The sequence below is a fragment of the Heptranchias perlo genome, unplaced genomic scaffold, assembly GCF_035084215.1.
Source record: "Heptranchias perlo isolate sHepPer1 unplaced genomic scaffold, sHepPer1.hap1 HAP1_SCAFFOLD_585, whole genome shotgun sequence".
NCBI classification, from domain to species: domain Eukaryota; kingdom Metazoa; phylum Chordata; class Chondrichthyes; order Hexanchiformes; family Hexanchidae; genus Heptranchias; species Heptranchias perlo.
Window position 1 is genome coordinate 61,832 of NW_027139607.1, and position 12,411 is coordinate 74,242.

Below are 12,411 nucleotides of genomic sequence, written 5' to 3' on the forward strand. Positions count from 1 at the left end.
GGGATCTTGCTGTGCGAAAATTGGCTGCCACGTTTCCTACATTGCAACAGTGACTACACCAAAAGTACTTCATTGGCTGTGAAGCGCTTTGGGACATCCTGAGGTTGTGAAAGGCGCTATAGAAATATAAATATAAATTATTTTTGTGCTTTTTTTTCTACTATTGACATGTTAAACTGTGAAGTCTGAATTGCGAAGGATATTCTTAAAAACCTTTTTCCCGTCACCTCAAAATGGCAGCTCCATACCTCCCTCATATTTCCCTTCTTGTAAACTTAATGTTTTTATATCCCAAGCTTGACACCAATTAACCACAACTTCCTATCTATTGTATCTTCTGTCCCACTCTTTTCAATTTTGACGGTGTTCTGCACTTGAGCCTCAACCTAAGTTTCTCAATTAACAAAGTGGGTGCAACGGAGGTTCGCTAGATTGATTCCTGGGATGAGAGGGTTGTCCTATGAGGAGAGATTGAGTAGAATGGGCCTATATTCTCTGAAGTTTAGAAGAATGAGAGGTGATCTCATTGAAACGTCTAAAATTCTGAGAGGGCTTGACAGGGTAGATGCTCAGAAGCTTTTTCCTTGGGTGGAGAGTCTGGAATTAGGGGGCATAGTCTCAAGATAAGGGATCGACCATTTAGGATAAAGATGAGGAAATTTCTTTTCACTCTGAGGGTTGTGAATCTTTGGAATTCTCTACCCCAGAGGGCTGTGGATGCTGAGTCATTGAGCATTTTTAAGACTGATCGCTAGATATTTGAACACTAAGGGAATCAAGAGATATGGCGATCAGGTGGGAAAGTGGAGTTGAGGTAGAAGATCAGCCATGATCTTATTGAATGGCAGAACAGGCTCGAGGGGCCGTATGGCCTACTCCTGCTCCTATTTCTTGTGTGGACAGAAGCAGATTATTTGGCTTGGTCTGTGTGAGCCCAGAACCAGCAGACAGGTTTAAAGTTATTCAGACTCTAGGAAGACCGCAGGCAACAGATGGTGTATTTTCCAGCGTAATGCTCACACGCAATAGGCTCCCACCGAAGGTAGTTACTGCAGTGTTGATTTACTTTGCGGGATAAATACCGGGTTAGGAGTGGATTGAAGGTCAGATTGCACACAGAGGTAACCTGAGTACTCCAAGGGACACTTGATGCAGGGACCATGGAAATGTCATCTGTGGAAAGTAACCAGAGCAAGGCTAAATAGTGGAGATGTGAGGATGGATGTGCATATTCTGGGGTTTTGCTTGATTACCTTTGGTCTTCATTTGTCTAGAACTTCCTCCCAAGGCTGTGGTTGTGTCCATGATGGGGTAAATTGTGCAGTCGATGCCTCTGGTTTACAATTTTCCAGAGAGAAATGAATGGAATCCTGGAATTCGATCCCTAAAATACTGATTTAAAAACCCTCAAACTCCGTGTAATAAAAATGGAATTTGACTTATTCAGTCACCGTTAATCATGGTTTGTGGAAGGAGTGGGATTGATGGGCCAAATGGCCTCTGGTTGCTCATTGCTCTCCTAAGTTCACACGTTAGACAGCGCACCAGTGCACTGGTTGGTACGAACAGGCAAATTAAGTATCTGGTTTTAATGAAGTGAAAAGCAGATTGTAATGAGACTAATCATAGTCATCACCAGATTAGCTAAAGTGCAGCTCAGGTGAGTTCAGCTAAGGATGCTGTGTTGATGTTAATATGGGATGCTCTGGTATTCTTAAACCACAGGGATTGGGTAGTGGACAGGGTGACGAGTGCAAACAAATTGGAAAAATAGGAACAAATAAGTTGAGGGCAAGTGTGATTGAAATAACCTGAGTTTGAGCCTTGTCAACAGCTGGTTTCATCTGCCAATCAACAGCCTTACCCTCTAAGTGATGGTGACCTAGCCTATCATTTAGATGGTCCTGTTAATCTTCAGTGTGTCACAAGAGTCATTCTTCTCTATCATTGCAAAAAAAAATTATGCTACTGAATTCACCACACATTTTCTCTGGAACTGTACATTATTCAGCCAAAACTGCAGGGAAAAACTCCTGAGCATTGTACTGTCTCTGAATTCCTTGCACATGCAGTCTGTAAACATAGCATAGCTGACAGGTACCAATGTGAGACGCTGACTTTCTCACACTATCAATATTTCATCCTCGTCCTCCTCATCTTCCTCCTCCTCATCTTGCTCCTCATCTTCCTAATCATCCTCCTCGTCCTCCTCTTCATTCCTCCTCCTCCTCATTCCTACCCCTCTTCCTCCGTGCTTTACTGCCGATGAAAGTTCATTCCAAATTTCAGTAACTAACACCTCCAAGTCATGAACACTGGGTGGGGGGGGAATGGAACGCTGGCTTTTATTTTAAAAATCAGAGTTCTGGTTTCTGGCTTTAAAATATTTCGGACCACGATTCAAACCTGGACAATGGGGAGCCCAGGCCCTTTGCTATAGAGTAGAGCCTAGTACTCATTTAGGCGCTGTTGGATTTTCTGAGTGTTTACGGGTGTGTGTAGAGTGCTTTGGTCCCACAGATCAGTATTTATAGTGTTACCAGGGCTCGCTTTGAAACGGAGATGCTCCTAATTGTGGAGCCCAGTGATGTAATGACTGAGATGGAAATGAGCAAGTAATCCATCCTGATTAGTGCCCTGTGCAGAGAGTAAAACGAGCACATGCTGACTTGTAGGGTACTGCATCACCGGGGACTGTTGGAGCAGGTCACCGAGGCCCCTGCCTGTTAATGGCCGTTGAGAAGAAAACTCTTGAGGTAAAGACAGATTAGTCTTGTGGGGGTGTGACATCAACCAACAGGGTCCCACTACAGGCAGAGAATGAGTACAGTGGATCCGCATCTAGTTGTGGTTCAGGGCAGACACAGTGGCTGCAGGTCTGTTTCGGTGCATTCAGGCTGAGACAGGCCTGTCAGCTGGGAGTTACTGGCACGGAGGTTAACCCCGCGAGTACTGGCACGGAGGTTAACCCCGCGAGTACTGGCACGGAGGTTAACCCCGCGAGTACTGGCACGGAGGTTAACCCCGCGAGTACTGGCACGGAGGTTAACCCCGCGAGTACTGGCACTGGGAGAGTGTGATTAACCCAGCAAGTATCAGAATAGATAGTGACCATGCACTGTGCAGTACTGTAGCTGGGTGGGGAGGAGGGGAAGAGGAGGAAAGTAGAGATATTTAATTTAGCTCCTGAACTCTATAACGGCTCCTTTTACTGTCAAAGTGCATAGCTTTCATGGGCTGTTAGAGAGAGGTTTGTATATTCTTGATGTCAAATGTATAAAGTTGCAGTGCTTGTTGAATTTCTGAATTTGGTATTGAATGAACCCATGTTCTTGTATCTTGCCCATCCCATTCCCACTGGAGTTCTCCAAGTGGCTGAGATTTTAAACCAACGTCATGTAGAATCTCTCTGCAGCTCTCTGATGGCTCTTTTTTTCTTTATTTCAAAATATACTTTATTTCATAAAATTTAAAGATACACACAGTTCAATGTAAAAAAAACATAATTCCAAGCAATACAGTTCAAACCATTACAATGCAGATCGTACACACTACGATCCCATTACTGCAATAGATAGTATATATTTTCCATACATTCTGTACAATACAAGGTGGGATGGCCTTACACGGTGGCCTTTCTCCATAGAACCTTTGTGTAGGTCGCACCTCGCTTCAGTGCTCCTGGACCTTGGAGTGTGCCAGTCGGCAACACTCGGTCGTGGACAGCTCCTTCAGCTGGAAGACCAACAGGTTTCGGGTGGACCAAAGGGCCTCCTTCACCGAGTTGATGGTCTTCCAGCCACAGGTGATATCTGTCTCGGTGTGCATCCCGGGGAACAGCCCGTAGAGGACAGGGAATGAACCGGGACAGATACCAACACATCTCTCTCCACACCCTCTGCACAAAGGAGCAGTCCATCAGGAGGTGGATGACGGTTTTGTCCCCGCTGCAGCCTCGAGGGCAGCTCGCGGTGGCGTTGAGATTCTGTGCGTGTTGTAAAGACCGCACTGGAAGGGCCCTTCTCACCACCATCCACGATATATCCTGGTGCCTACTGGTCAGTTCAGGCGACGAGACATTCAGCTAATTTATCCAGAGCTGTACAGACAAGGAAAGTCCCAGGTTCATTTCCCAATATGTGCTGAGTTAGCTCATCTTGATCATTGTGGTGATTCATTGGCCCCAGTTCCCCTGGTTTGCTGTGTTGATGTTAATATGGGATGCTATGGTATTAAACCACAGGGATTGGATAGTGGACAGGGTGACGAGGTGAATGAACTAGGGCTCCGTGCTCCGGATTGCTATCCAAAGAATTCCGCTGGATGATGTGAATGTTGGGTGAGGGGAGGATCGAACTTGGGTACGATGGCTCTGTAGCTGAATAGCCTATTGACACTCTCACTGTCCAGGCTTGCATACAAGGAATGCAAACCTGGGGCAAGGTTGTGGAGGGTGGAACTGCATTCCTGCAGGAAGTCAGCAGCCTCAAGAGAAAAAGAGGAGAAAAAGGAGGGGAGGAGAATTAAATAGATATCCAAAAGAAAAATGAGTTTGGTTTGCTTTGTGCAGGATTATTAGCTATCTTCATGTTGCATGAAGCAAACGTTAAGTGACAAGAGATGCTGAGGGGGGCTTTGTACGAGGAGCAGTTGGGAAGGCGGAGCTTGACTTGTACTCCCGGGGGCCTGACATTTTCATTAATTACAGGCAAAAAAACCCAGGTTATTTTGATAGCGGAGAGCGATGGGCTGCAGCCACATTTCCTTTGTGATCGGTGGGACGATGGGCTTTTGACGTTTTCTTTGTCAGTGGATCATGTGTTGCAGAGAAGGTAATGTTTCCAAAACACTACCTCGTCAACGAAAGCACCTCTTTAAAATATTGCACAGCTCCTCCCTGAGGGGGTGAGGGAGGGAGGATACTGAACCATGCTTCCACTCGCCCTGGGGGAGGGAGGATACTGAACCATGCTTCCACTCGCCCTGGGGGAGGGAGGATACTGAACCGTGCTTCCACTCGCCCTGGGGGGGGAGGATATTGAACCGTGCTTCCACTCGCCCTGGGGGAGGGAGGATACTGAACCGTGCTTCCACTCGCCCTGGGGGAGGGAGGATACTGAACCGTGCTTCCACTCGCCCTGGGGGAGGGAGGATATTGAACCGTGCTTCCACTCGCCCTGGGGGAGGGAGGATATTGAACCGTGCTTCCACTCGCCCTGGGGGAGGGAGGATATTGAACCGTGCTTCCACTCGCCCTGGGGGAGGGAGGATATTGAACCGTGCTTCCACTCGCCCTGGGGGAGGGGGGATATTGAACCGTGCTTCCACTCGCCCTGGGGGAGGGGGGAATATTGAACCGTGCTTCCACTCGCCCTGGGGGAGGATATTGAACCGTGCTTCCACTCGCCCTGGGGAAGGGAGGATATTGAACCGTGCTTCCACTCGCCCTGGGGGAGGGGGGATATTGAACCGTGCTTCCACTCGCCCTGGGGGAGGGAGGATATTGAACCGTGCTTCCACTCGCCCTGGGGGAGGGAGGATATTGAACCGTGCTTCCACTCGCCCTGGGGGAGGGGGGATATTGAACCGTGCTTCCACTCGCCCTGGGGGAGGGAGGATACTGAACCGTGCTTCCACTCGCCCTGGGGGAGGGAGGATACTGAACCGTGCTTCCACTCGCCCTGGGGGGGGAGGATATTGAACCGTGCTTCCACTCACCCTGGGGGAGGATATTGAACCGTGCTTCCACTCGCCCTGGGGGAGGATATTGAACCGTGCTTCCACTCGCCCTGGGGGGGGAGGATATTGAACCGTGCTTCCACTCGCCCTGGGGGGGGAGGATATTGAACCGTGCTTCCACTCGCCCTGGGGGAGGGGGGATATTGAACCGTGCTTCCACTCACCCTGGGGGGGAGGGAGGATATTGAACCGTGCTTCCACTCACCCTGGGGGGGAGGGAGGATACTGAACCGTGCTTCCACTCGCCCTGGGGGAGGGAGGATATTGAACCGTGCTTCCACTCGCCCTGGGGGAGGGAGGATATTGAACCGTGCTTCCACTCGCCCTGGGGGAGGGAGGATATTGAACCGTGCTTCCACTCGCCCTGGGGGAGGATATTGAACCGTGCTTCCACTCACCCTGGGGGGGAGGGAGGATACTGAACCGTGCTTCCACTCGCCCTGGGGGAGGGAGGATACTGAACCGTGCTTCCACTCGCCCTGGGGGAGGATATTGAACCGTGCTTCCACTCGCCCTGGGGGGGAGGATATTGAACCGTGCTTCCACTCGCCCTGGGTGGGAGAGGATATTGAACCGTGCTTCCACTCGCCCTGGGGGAGGGGGGATATTGAACCGTGCTTCCACTCGCCCTGGGGGAGGGGGGATATTGAACCGTGCTTCCACTCGCCCTGGGGGAGGATACTGAACCGTGCTTCCACTCGCCCTGGGGGAGGGAGGATACTGAACCGTGCTTCCACTCGCCCTGGGGGGTGAGGATATTGAACCGTGCTTCCACTCACCCTGGGGGAGGATATTGAACCGTGCTTCCACTCGCCCTGGGGGAGGATATTGAACCGTGCTTCCACTCGCCCTGGGGGAGGGAGGATATTGAACCGTGCTTCCACTCGCCCTGGGGGAGGGAGGAGCTGTCACTGTGTCGTGGGGCGAATGGTTGCAGTTCTTTTCAGTATTGTTTATAGCTACAGATCCACAATAAAGGGACCGAGCCTGACAACTACACAAATACCAGAGAATCCACGCACCAGCCACCGTTACACTGCTGCTCGGTCGCCGCCTCTCCCAGTTTGGGGCTGTTGCTGCCGGCGGTAAACCCGCCCGGATTTTTTAGACTGGCTTCAAGGGAAGGCCCGTTTTCCCCCACTGTGTTTTCCTGGTCTCATTGGGGCGAGTAAACCATTTGGGAAGTGAATTCACGGCATGCGAAACATCTGTCACATCAGTCCAGTGTATGGCCGTCAGTACTCTGAACACGTGCCTCGGCCAACATGTCACAAAAAACAGCCACGATGTGGAGATGCCGGTGATGGACTGGGGTTGACAATTGTAAACAATTTTACAACACCAAGTTATAGTCCAGCAATTTTATTTGAAATTCACAAGCTTTCGGAGGCTTCCTCCTTCCTCGTTCACCTGAGGGAGGAGGAAGCCTCCGAAAGCTTGTGAATTTAAAATAAAATTGCTGGACTATAACTTGGTGTTGTAAAATTGTTTACAACAAAAAACAGCGGCAGTGAAGTTTAAAAGTAAACTTTAGGAGAGCTCGGGCTTTGGCAATGAAGCGTCTTTCTTTAAATCTGGCTTGGCATTGCACGTCTTTAATTCCGTCATGCTGCATAAGGAGTTTATAAACCAGCTTTACTCACAGAAATCATGTTCCAGCTTAGCTCGATGCAATGTTGGCGACAGTAGTTTAGTTGTTTGCCAAAAGGCAGCTTGGCTGAGGGAGGAGCCAAGTCACTCGATTCGAGTACAAACTCGCTGTGCGATAGTTTTTCCCCCAGATATGTGGCAGCTTTTTGAATTGACCGGGCGGATGTGTAAATTCTGTCTGGCTCCAAATCACAGTTTCGTCAGCTTGTTTCTTTTCAGTTCCTTTGAGGAAAGTGATTTGGAGGGCTGGGATTCTGTATGAAAATGATTGAGGACTTTGGGAGTCTTTGTGATGGAAGTGCTGCGAGACTGAACGATTGAGAGGACATTGGGAGTCTAACCAGAGGTCGCGGCGATGCTGCTGCAGTTCTCCAAAGATTCCAAAAGACTGATAACCACGACCTGGGGACTTTGTGAAGCTTTAATATCCGTTCAGGTGAGGGCATTGTGCAGCTGCAGGTTGAGCCGTGTTCCCGGAATGAAGTGAGAGAGCCTTGTGTGCAGATGCTGGCTGCCAGTGGTGAGGAATGCAGGCCAGCAATGCTGAGCACTCGACGGAACCAGCTCGATGATTCTTGGACTGAAGCCACCGATGCTGAACTGGCTCTGTACATCCTGTGCGTTCTCCCGTCCTGAGCTGCTGCCGGGGTCCCTGCCCAGGGGTCCCGTTAGCGAGTCAAGGAAAGGGAGCAGGATTGAAGTCTGAAGAAAAGAGCAGAGAGTTTAATTGAAGGTGGGTGACCGGTTGAGTGTAGGTTTCAGACTTCAGGAGTAGAGCCTGTCACAGGATGCTTTCATTGTAAGTTCATCCCAGGTGCCTCTTTATAAATCTTTACATGCCCTACAAAGTTTACATTAAATGTAGAGCACGAGAAGATTGCAGTTGTTTGCTGCCAGGCAACTGGTTTAATAAAAACCTGCAAAACCGTTCCTGCTCACGGTGCCTGGCAGCACTGGTTTAGCCAGTGATACACTGGTTTCCTCACTGGGGGTGTCTGGCAGCACTGGTTTGGCCAGTGATACGGAGGTTTCCTCACTGGGGGTGTCTGGCAGCACTGGTTTGGCCAGTGATACGGAGGTTTCCTCACTGGGGGTGCCTGGCAGCACTGGTTTGGCCAGTGATACGGAGGTTTCCTCACTGGGGGTGCCTGGCAGCACTGGTTTAGCCAGTGATACGGAGATTTCCTCACTGGGGGTGCCTGGCAGCACTGGTTTAGCCAGTGATACGGAGATTTCCTCACTGGGGGTCCCTGGCAGCACAGTCTCAGAAGAACACTATAGTCATTAGTGCAAATGTACAGTCAACACCGGGGTGGAATTTTTTCCAAGTTGCACACTAACCACGCTTAGGAATATATTGTCAATTAGTGCTGAAGTTGGCATGTTTTTTTTGTGTGTGTGCTGTAGATTGATGATCAGCTCTCTGTCTCTGCATCACTTTAATGGCTTGAATGTTCCCCATGTGTCTTGGTGGCCATTAAACTGACTGCAGTACTCAAAGTGCAGTCTCACCAGGGTGCTGTACAGTTCCCTGCTTGCTGCTGGAGCTGGCCCAAGATGGTTTAGACTTGGGAAGAGTAGGAAGGGAATGACTTGAAATCAGTTGTGTGACGTGTAAGAATGTCGGTCAGTGCAGCTAAGGGCGGGTTTTATTCATTCCATATTTATTAAATAATGGTGCATTTGTTTGAAATTGCAGAGAGAAGATGGTGCAGAAATACCAGTCTCCGGTACGGGTCTACAAGAACACTTTTGAGCTGGTGATGGCGGTGAGTTAATGATGTTTCATTACACTGGGTGCCCTGCCACACACTTTGTAACCAGCAAGCCGAGAGTTTTACTCGTTCCTGATTAACGGTGTATGAATGAACCGGACTTACTCCTTGCACAAAGTGTGAGCGCAAAGGGGGCTCTGGCCAATTTCCACACCATTGCCGGTTCCCGCATGCTCCTGCAGATCGAGGCGCTGGTGCTCTATTCAAGAGTTTAAGGGTTATAGTTGCTGCTATGTGGTAACCAGGTGAGGATATGAAAAGGCCGTTAGGTCCAACGAGCCGCTTTCATTGATCAATCCAACTTCCCATCATACCCTTCCATCCTTTCTCACTCCAGAAATGCATCTAATTGTCGCTTGAATCCTTGCTGGTAACTTATTCCACAACGCAGTTACCCTTTGGGTGAAAATTATATTCGACATGTTAAAGGCAAAACAGTTTTTTTTCTTCCCTTTTTCCTATTTGTGCAAGTTTTCCCACCATCTCAACAGCTCCCTCACACTGTCACTCAGTAACCCCTCTCCCCCAGCGCCCTGTGTTACTGACTGTATCTCTACTGATGTTAATCCCTCTCCCTCACACTGTCACTCAGTAACCCCTCTCCCCCAGCGCCCTGTGTTACTGACTGTATCTCTACTGATGTTAATCCCTCTCCCTCACACTGTCACTCAGTAACCCCTCTCCCCCAGTGCCCTGTGTTACTGACTGTATCTCTGCTGATGTTAATCCCTCTCCCTCACACTGTCACTCAGTAACCCCTCTCCCCCAGCGCCCTGTGTTACTGACTGTATCTCTACTGATGTTAATCCCTCTCCCTCACACTGTCACTCGGTAACCCCTCTCCCCCCAGCGCCCTGTGTTACTGACTGTATCTCTGCTGATGTTAATCCCTCTCCCTCACACTGTCACTCAGTAACCCCTCTCCCCCAGCGCCCTGTGTTACTGACTGTATCTCTACTGATGTTAATCCCTCTCCCTCACACTGTCACTCGGTAACCCCTCTCCCCCCAGCGCCCTGTGTTACTGACTGTATCTCTGCTGATGTTAATCCCTCTCCCTCACACTGTCACTCAGTAACCCCACCCCCCAGTACCCTCAACATTATGATCAACGTAAGCGTGTGGAAGTTAACAATCGTTTGTGATTGCTGATTTTGAAGGTCACTTTTTACACAGTACATTCTAATCATGTTCTGAACTCTTGGTGTCGGAGCCCAGGAGTCTTGTGTTTGAACTGGAGCCAGTCCTGTCTCATTGACCGCGTGAGAATCCGAAATGGCTGCAAGTTGCTTCCAGCTCTGAGTGTCCATCAGTAACTAGAGCTCCCCTGATGCCTGTAGTGAATGAATACACTGCCTGGTGTGGGTCTGAGCCATACTGACCACAAGCTGCAGTCGGTCCTGCTGGAAAGTAAATGGAAATTGGTTGAGGATGAATCAGATTCAGCTGTGATATCCCCCCATAGTTGAATGTCCCCCTCAATCCTAATTGAGTAGGTCGTGCTTGAAGAATGCCCCTCTTTAGCAAGGTACTAGGAAGCACTGGATATTGATGAAACAATCCCAGAAAGAGTCAGCGCTTTCAGGAGGGAAACCTTTTTAAGGGAACTGTTGGGAGAGAACAATCAGAGCCAGCAGTGTCACTCTGTGTCCCAGGGTTTACAAACATCAGACAGGATCCTATTGTGAGTGTGGTCACGTGGTCCTTCTGTCCTTCCTACAGAGCAGATGTGTCTGCTGCTCTTCACACAGGGGTTCCATTGTATGAGCTTATCTTGTGTAAGAGAGGAGAGGAGACGAGAGCCTCGCAGCAGGAACCTGCCACCTGCCACCTCCCTCCCTGCTGTTCAAACTGGTTAGGAGAGACTCAAAAGGCACTGTTTCATCTCCCTCCCCTCACTTGTTGAGGAACGTATTCTCAGCCCCTGCAGGGCTGCATTTGTCCAGAGGCTTTCTGAGAGGCTGATGTTAGTGCTGCTACAGAGGGACACAGTTAGGAAATGACTGGCTGTATTTCTGTCTCTTTCACACATTCAGATGCACATCCATCACTTCCTTTCATTTGCTTTCTCTCACTCAGAAATAATCAGGACTGGCTGTGGCTGTCACACACACACACACACACTCACTATCTCTCGGGATATTCCGTGTCACATGTAGATTCATGTTGTCAGGAAAATCTATGAGGTCTGCTTACTCATCGACAGCTTCTAATAAAGGAGTGTCTGCTTTATTTAAATAGCACTGTGTTTGTAAAATGAAAGAGATTTGTCAGGATTCCACATTCATTGTACAGTGAGGAAGCCACAACAGTCACCCAGTCTAATAAAGTTCTACTCTCCTGCACCCCTGAATTAGATACTGTTAGGTTCTGTCTGACAGTCCTGTACACAGAGACTGGGGTAGATTTTCTATTCAGGGGTTAGTCATGTGGTACCTGACCATTAGTGTGCTGACCCCCACCACCGATTTTGGGTAGTCAATCATATAATGTGGCCTGGGTCCTGACCCAGATTGTATCTGGCATTCGGTGCTTGTTGGTGAGGGGCAAGTGAAACCTTATAAAGTGCTGCCTGCAAATAGATTATAAGTTTAACATGAAGTGGCCACTTAAAGGTAAGTGACAGCATATGGGGGTAAAAGTGTTGGTAGCAATTACAAAGGCTGCTAATATTAGTTAACAGCCTAACGGTGCGTGAACATTTATCTAATTGCGATCGTAATATGATCGAGCTCAACGTTGTGTTTGAAAGGGAGAAACCCGTAACAGCTAATGAGATTCTAAATTTAGGTAAGGCCGACTTCAATGGGATGACAGAGTCTGTCCACAATAAACTGATGTGGAGATGCCGGTGATGGACTGGGGTTTACCTGTCAAACATTTACCTGAGGAAGGAGGAAGCCTCCGAAAGCTTGTAGATTTCAAATAAAAATTGTTGGACTATAACTTGGTGTTGTAAAATTGTTCACAATAAACTGGGCAAACCTGTTAATGGTTAAACAACAGAAGATCAGTGGGAGTTGTTCAAAAAAGAATGTAACGAGATACAGAACCGGTTTATACCCCTAAGGGGCAAGAGCTTTACTTGCCAAAAAAAACAGCCATGGATGACAAAAGAGGTAAGGGACAGTATCACACTAAAAGAAAAAGCATACAAAAACGCAAAAAATAGCATAGATCCTGGTGACGGAGAGATACAAAGAACAGCAAAGGGTGACAAAACAGATAGTAAGAGCTACAGAAAGGGA

General features: G+C 48.7%; 1 protein-coding gene across 7 annotated transcripts in view; it reads left to right on the plus strand.

Moving 5' to 3' along the window:
- LOC137316298 (SEC14-like protein 5) overlaps positions 1-12,411 on the plus strand; it is a 46,098-nt gene that overhangs the window by 6,714 nt on the left and 26,973 nt on the right. For 2 of the 7 annotated variants that reach the window (XM_067980369.1, XM_067980375.1), the window contains exon 2: positions 9,089-9,158. In XM_067980369.1, coding sequence (XP_067836470.1) covers positions 9,096-9,158 — 63 coding nt within the window. In that variant the 5' untranslated portion in view covers positions 9,089-9,095. Of the gene's footprint in view, positions 1-2,629; positions 2,757-4,708; positions 4,833-7,456; positions 7,826-8,051; positions 8,123-9,088; positions 9,159-12,411 lie in introns of those variants that run through there. The other 5 variants (XM_067980372.1, XM_067980371.1, XM_067980374.1 and 2 more) reach the window with 5 other exon arrangements.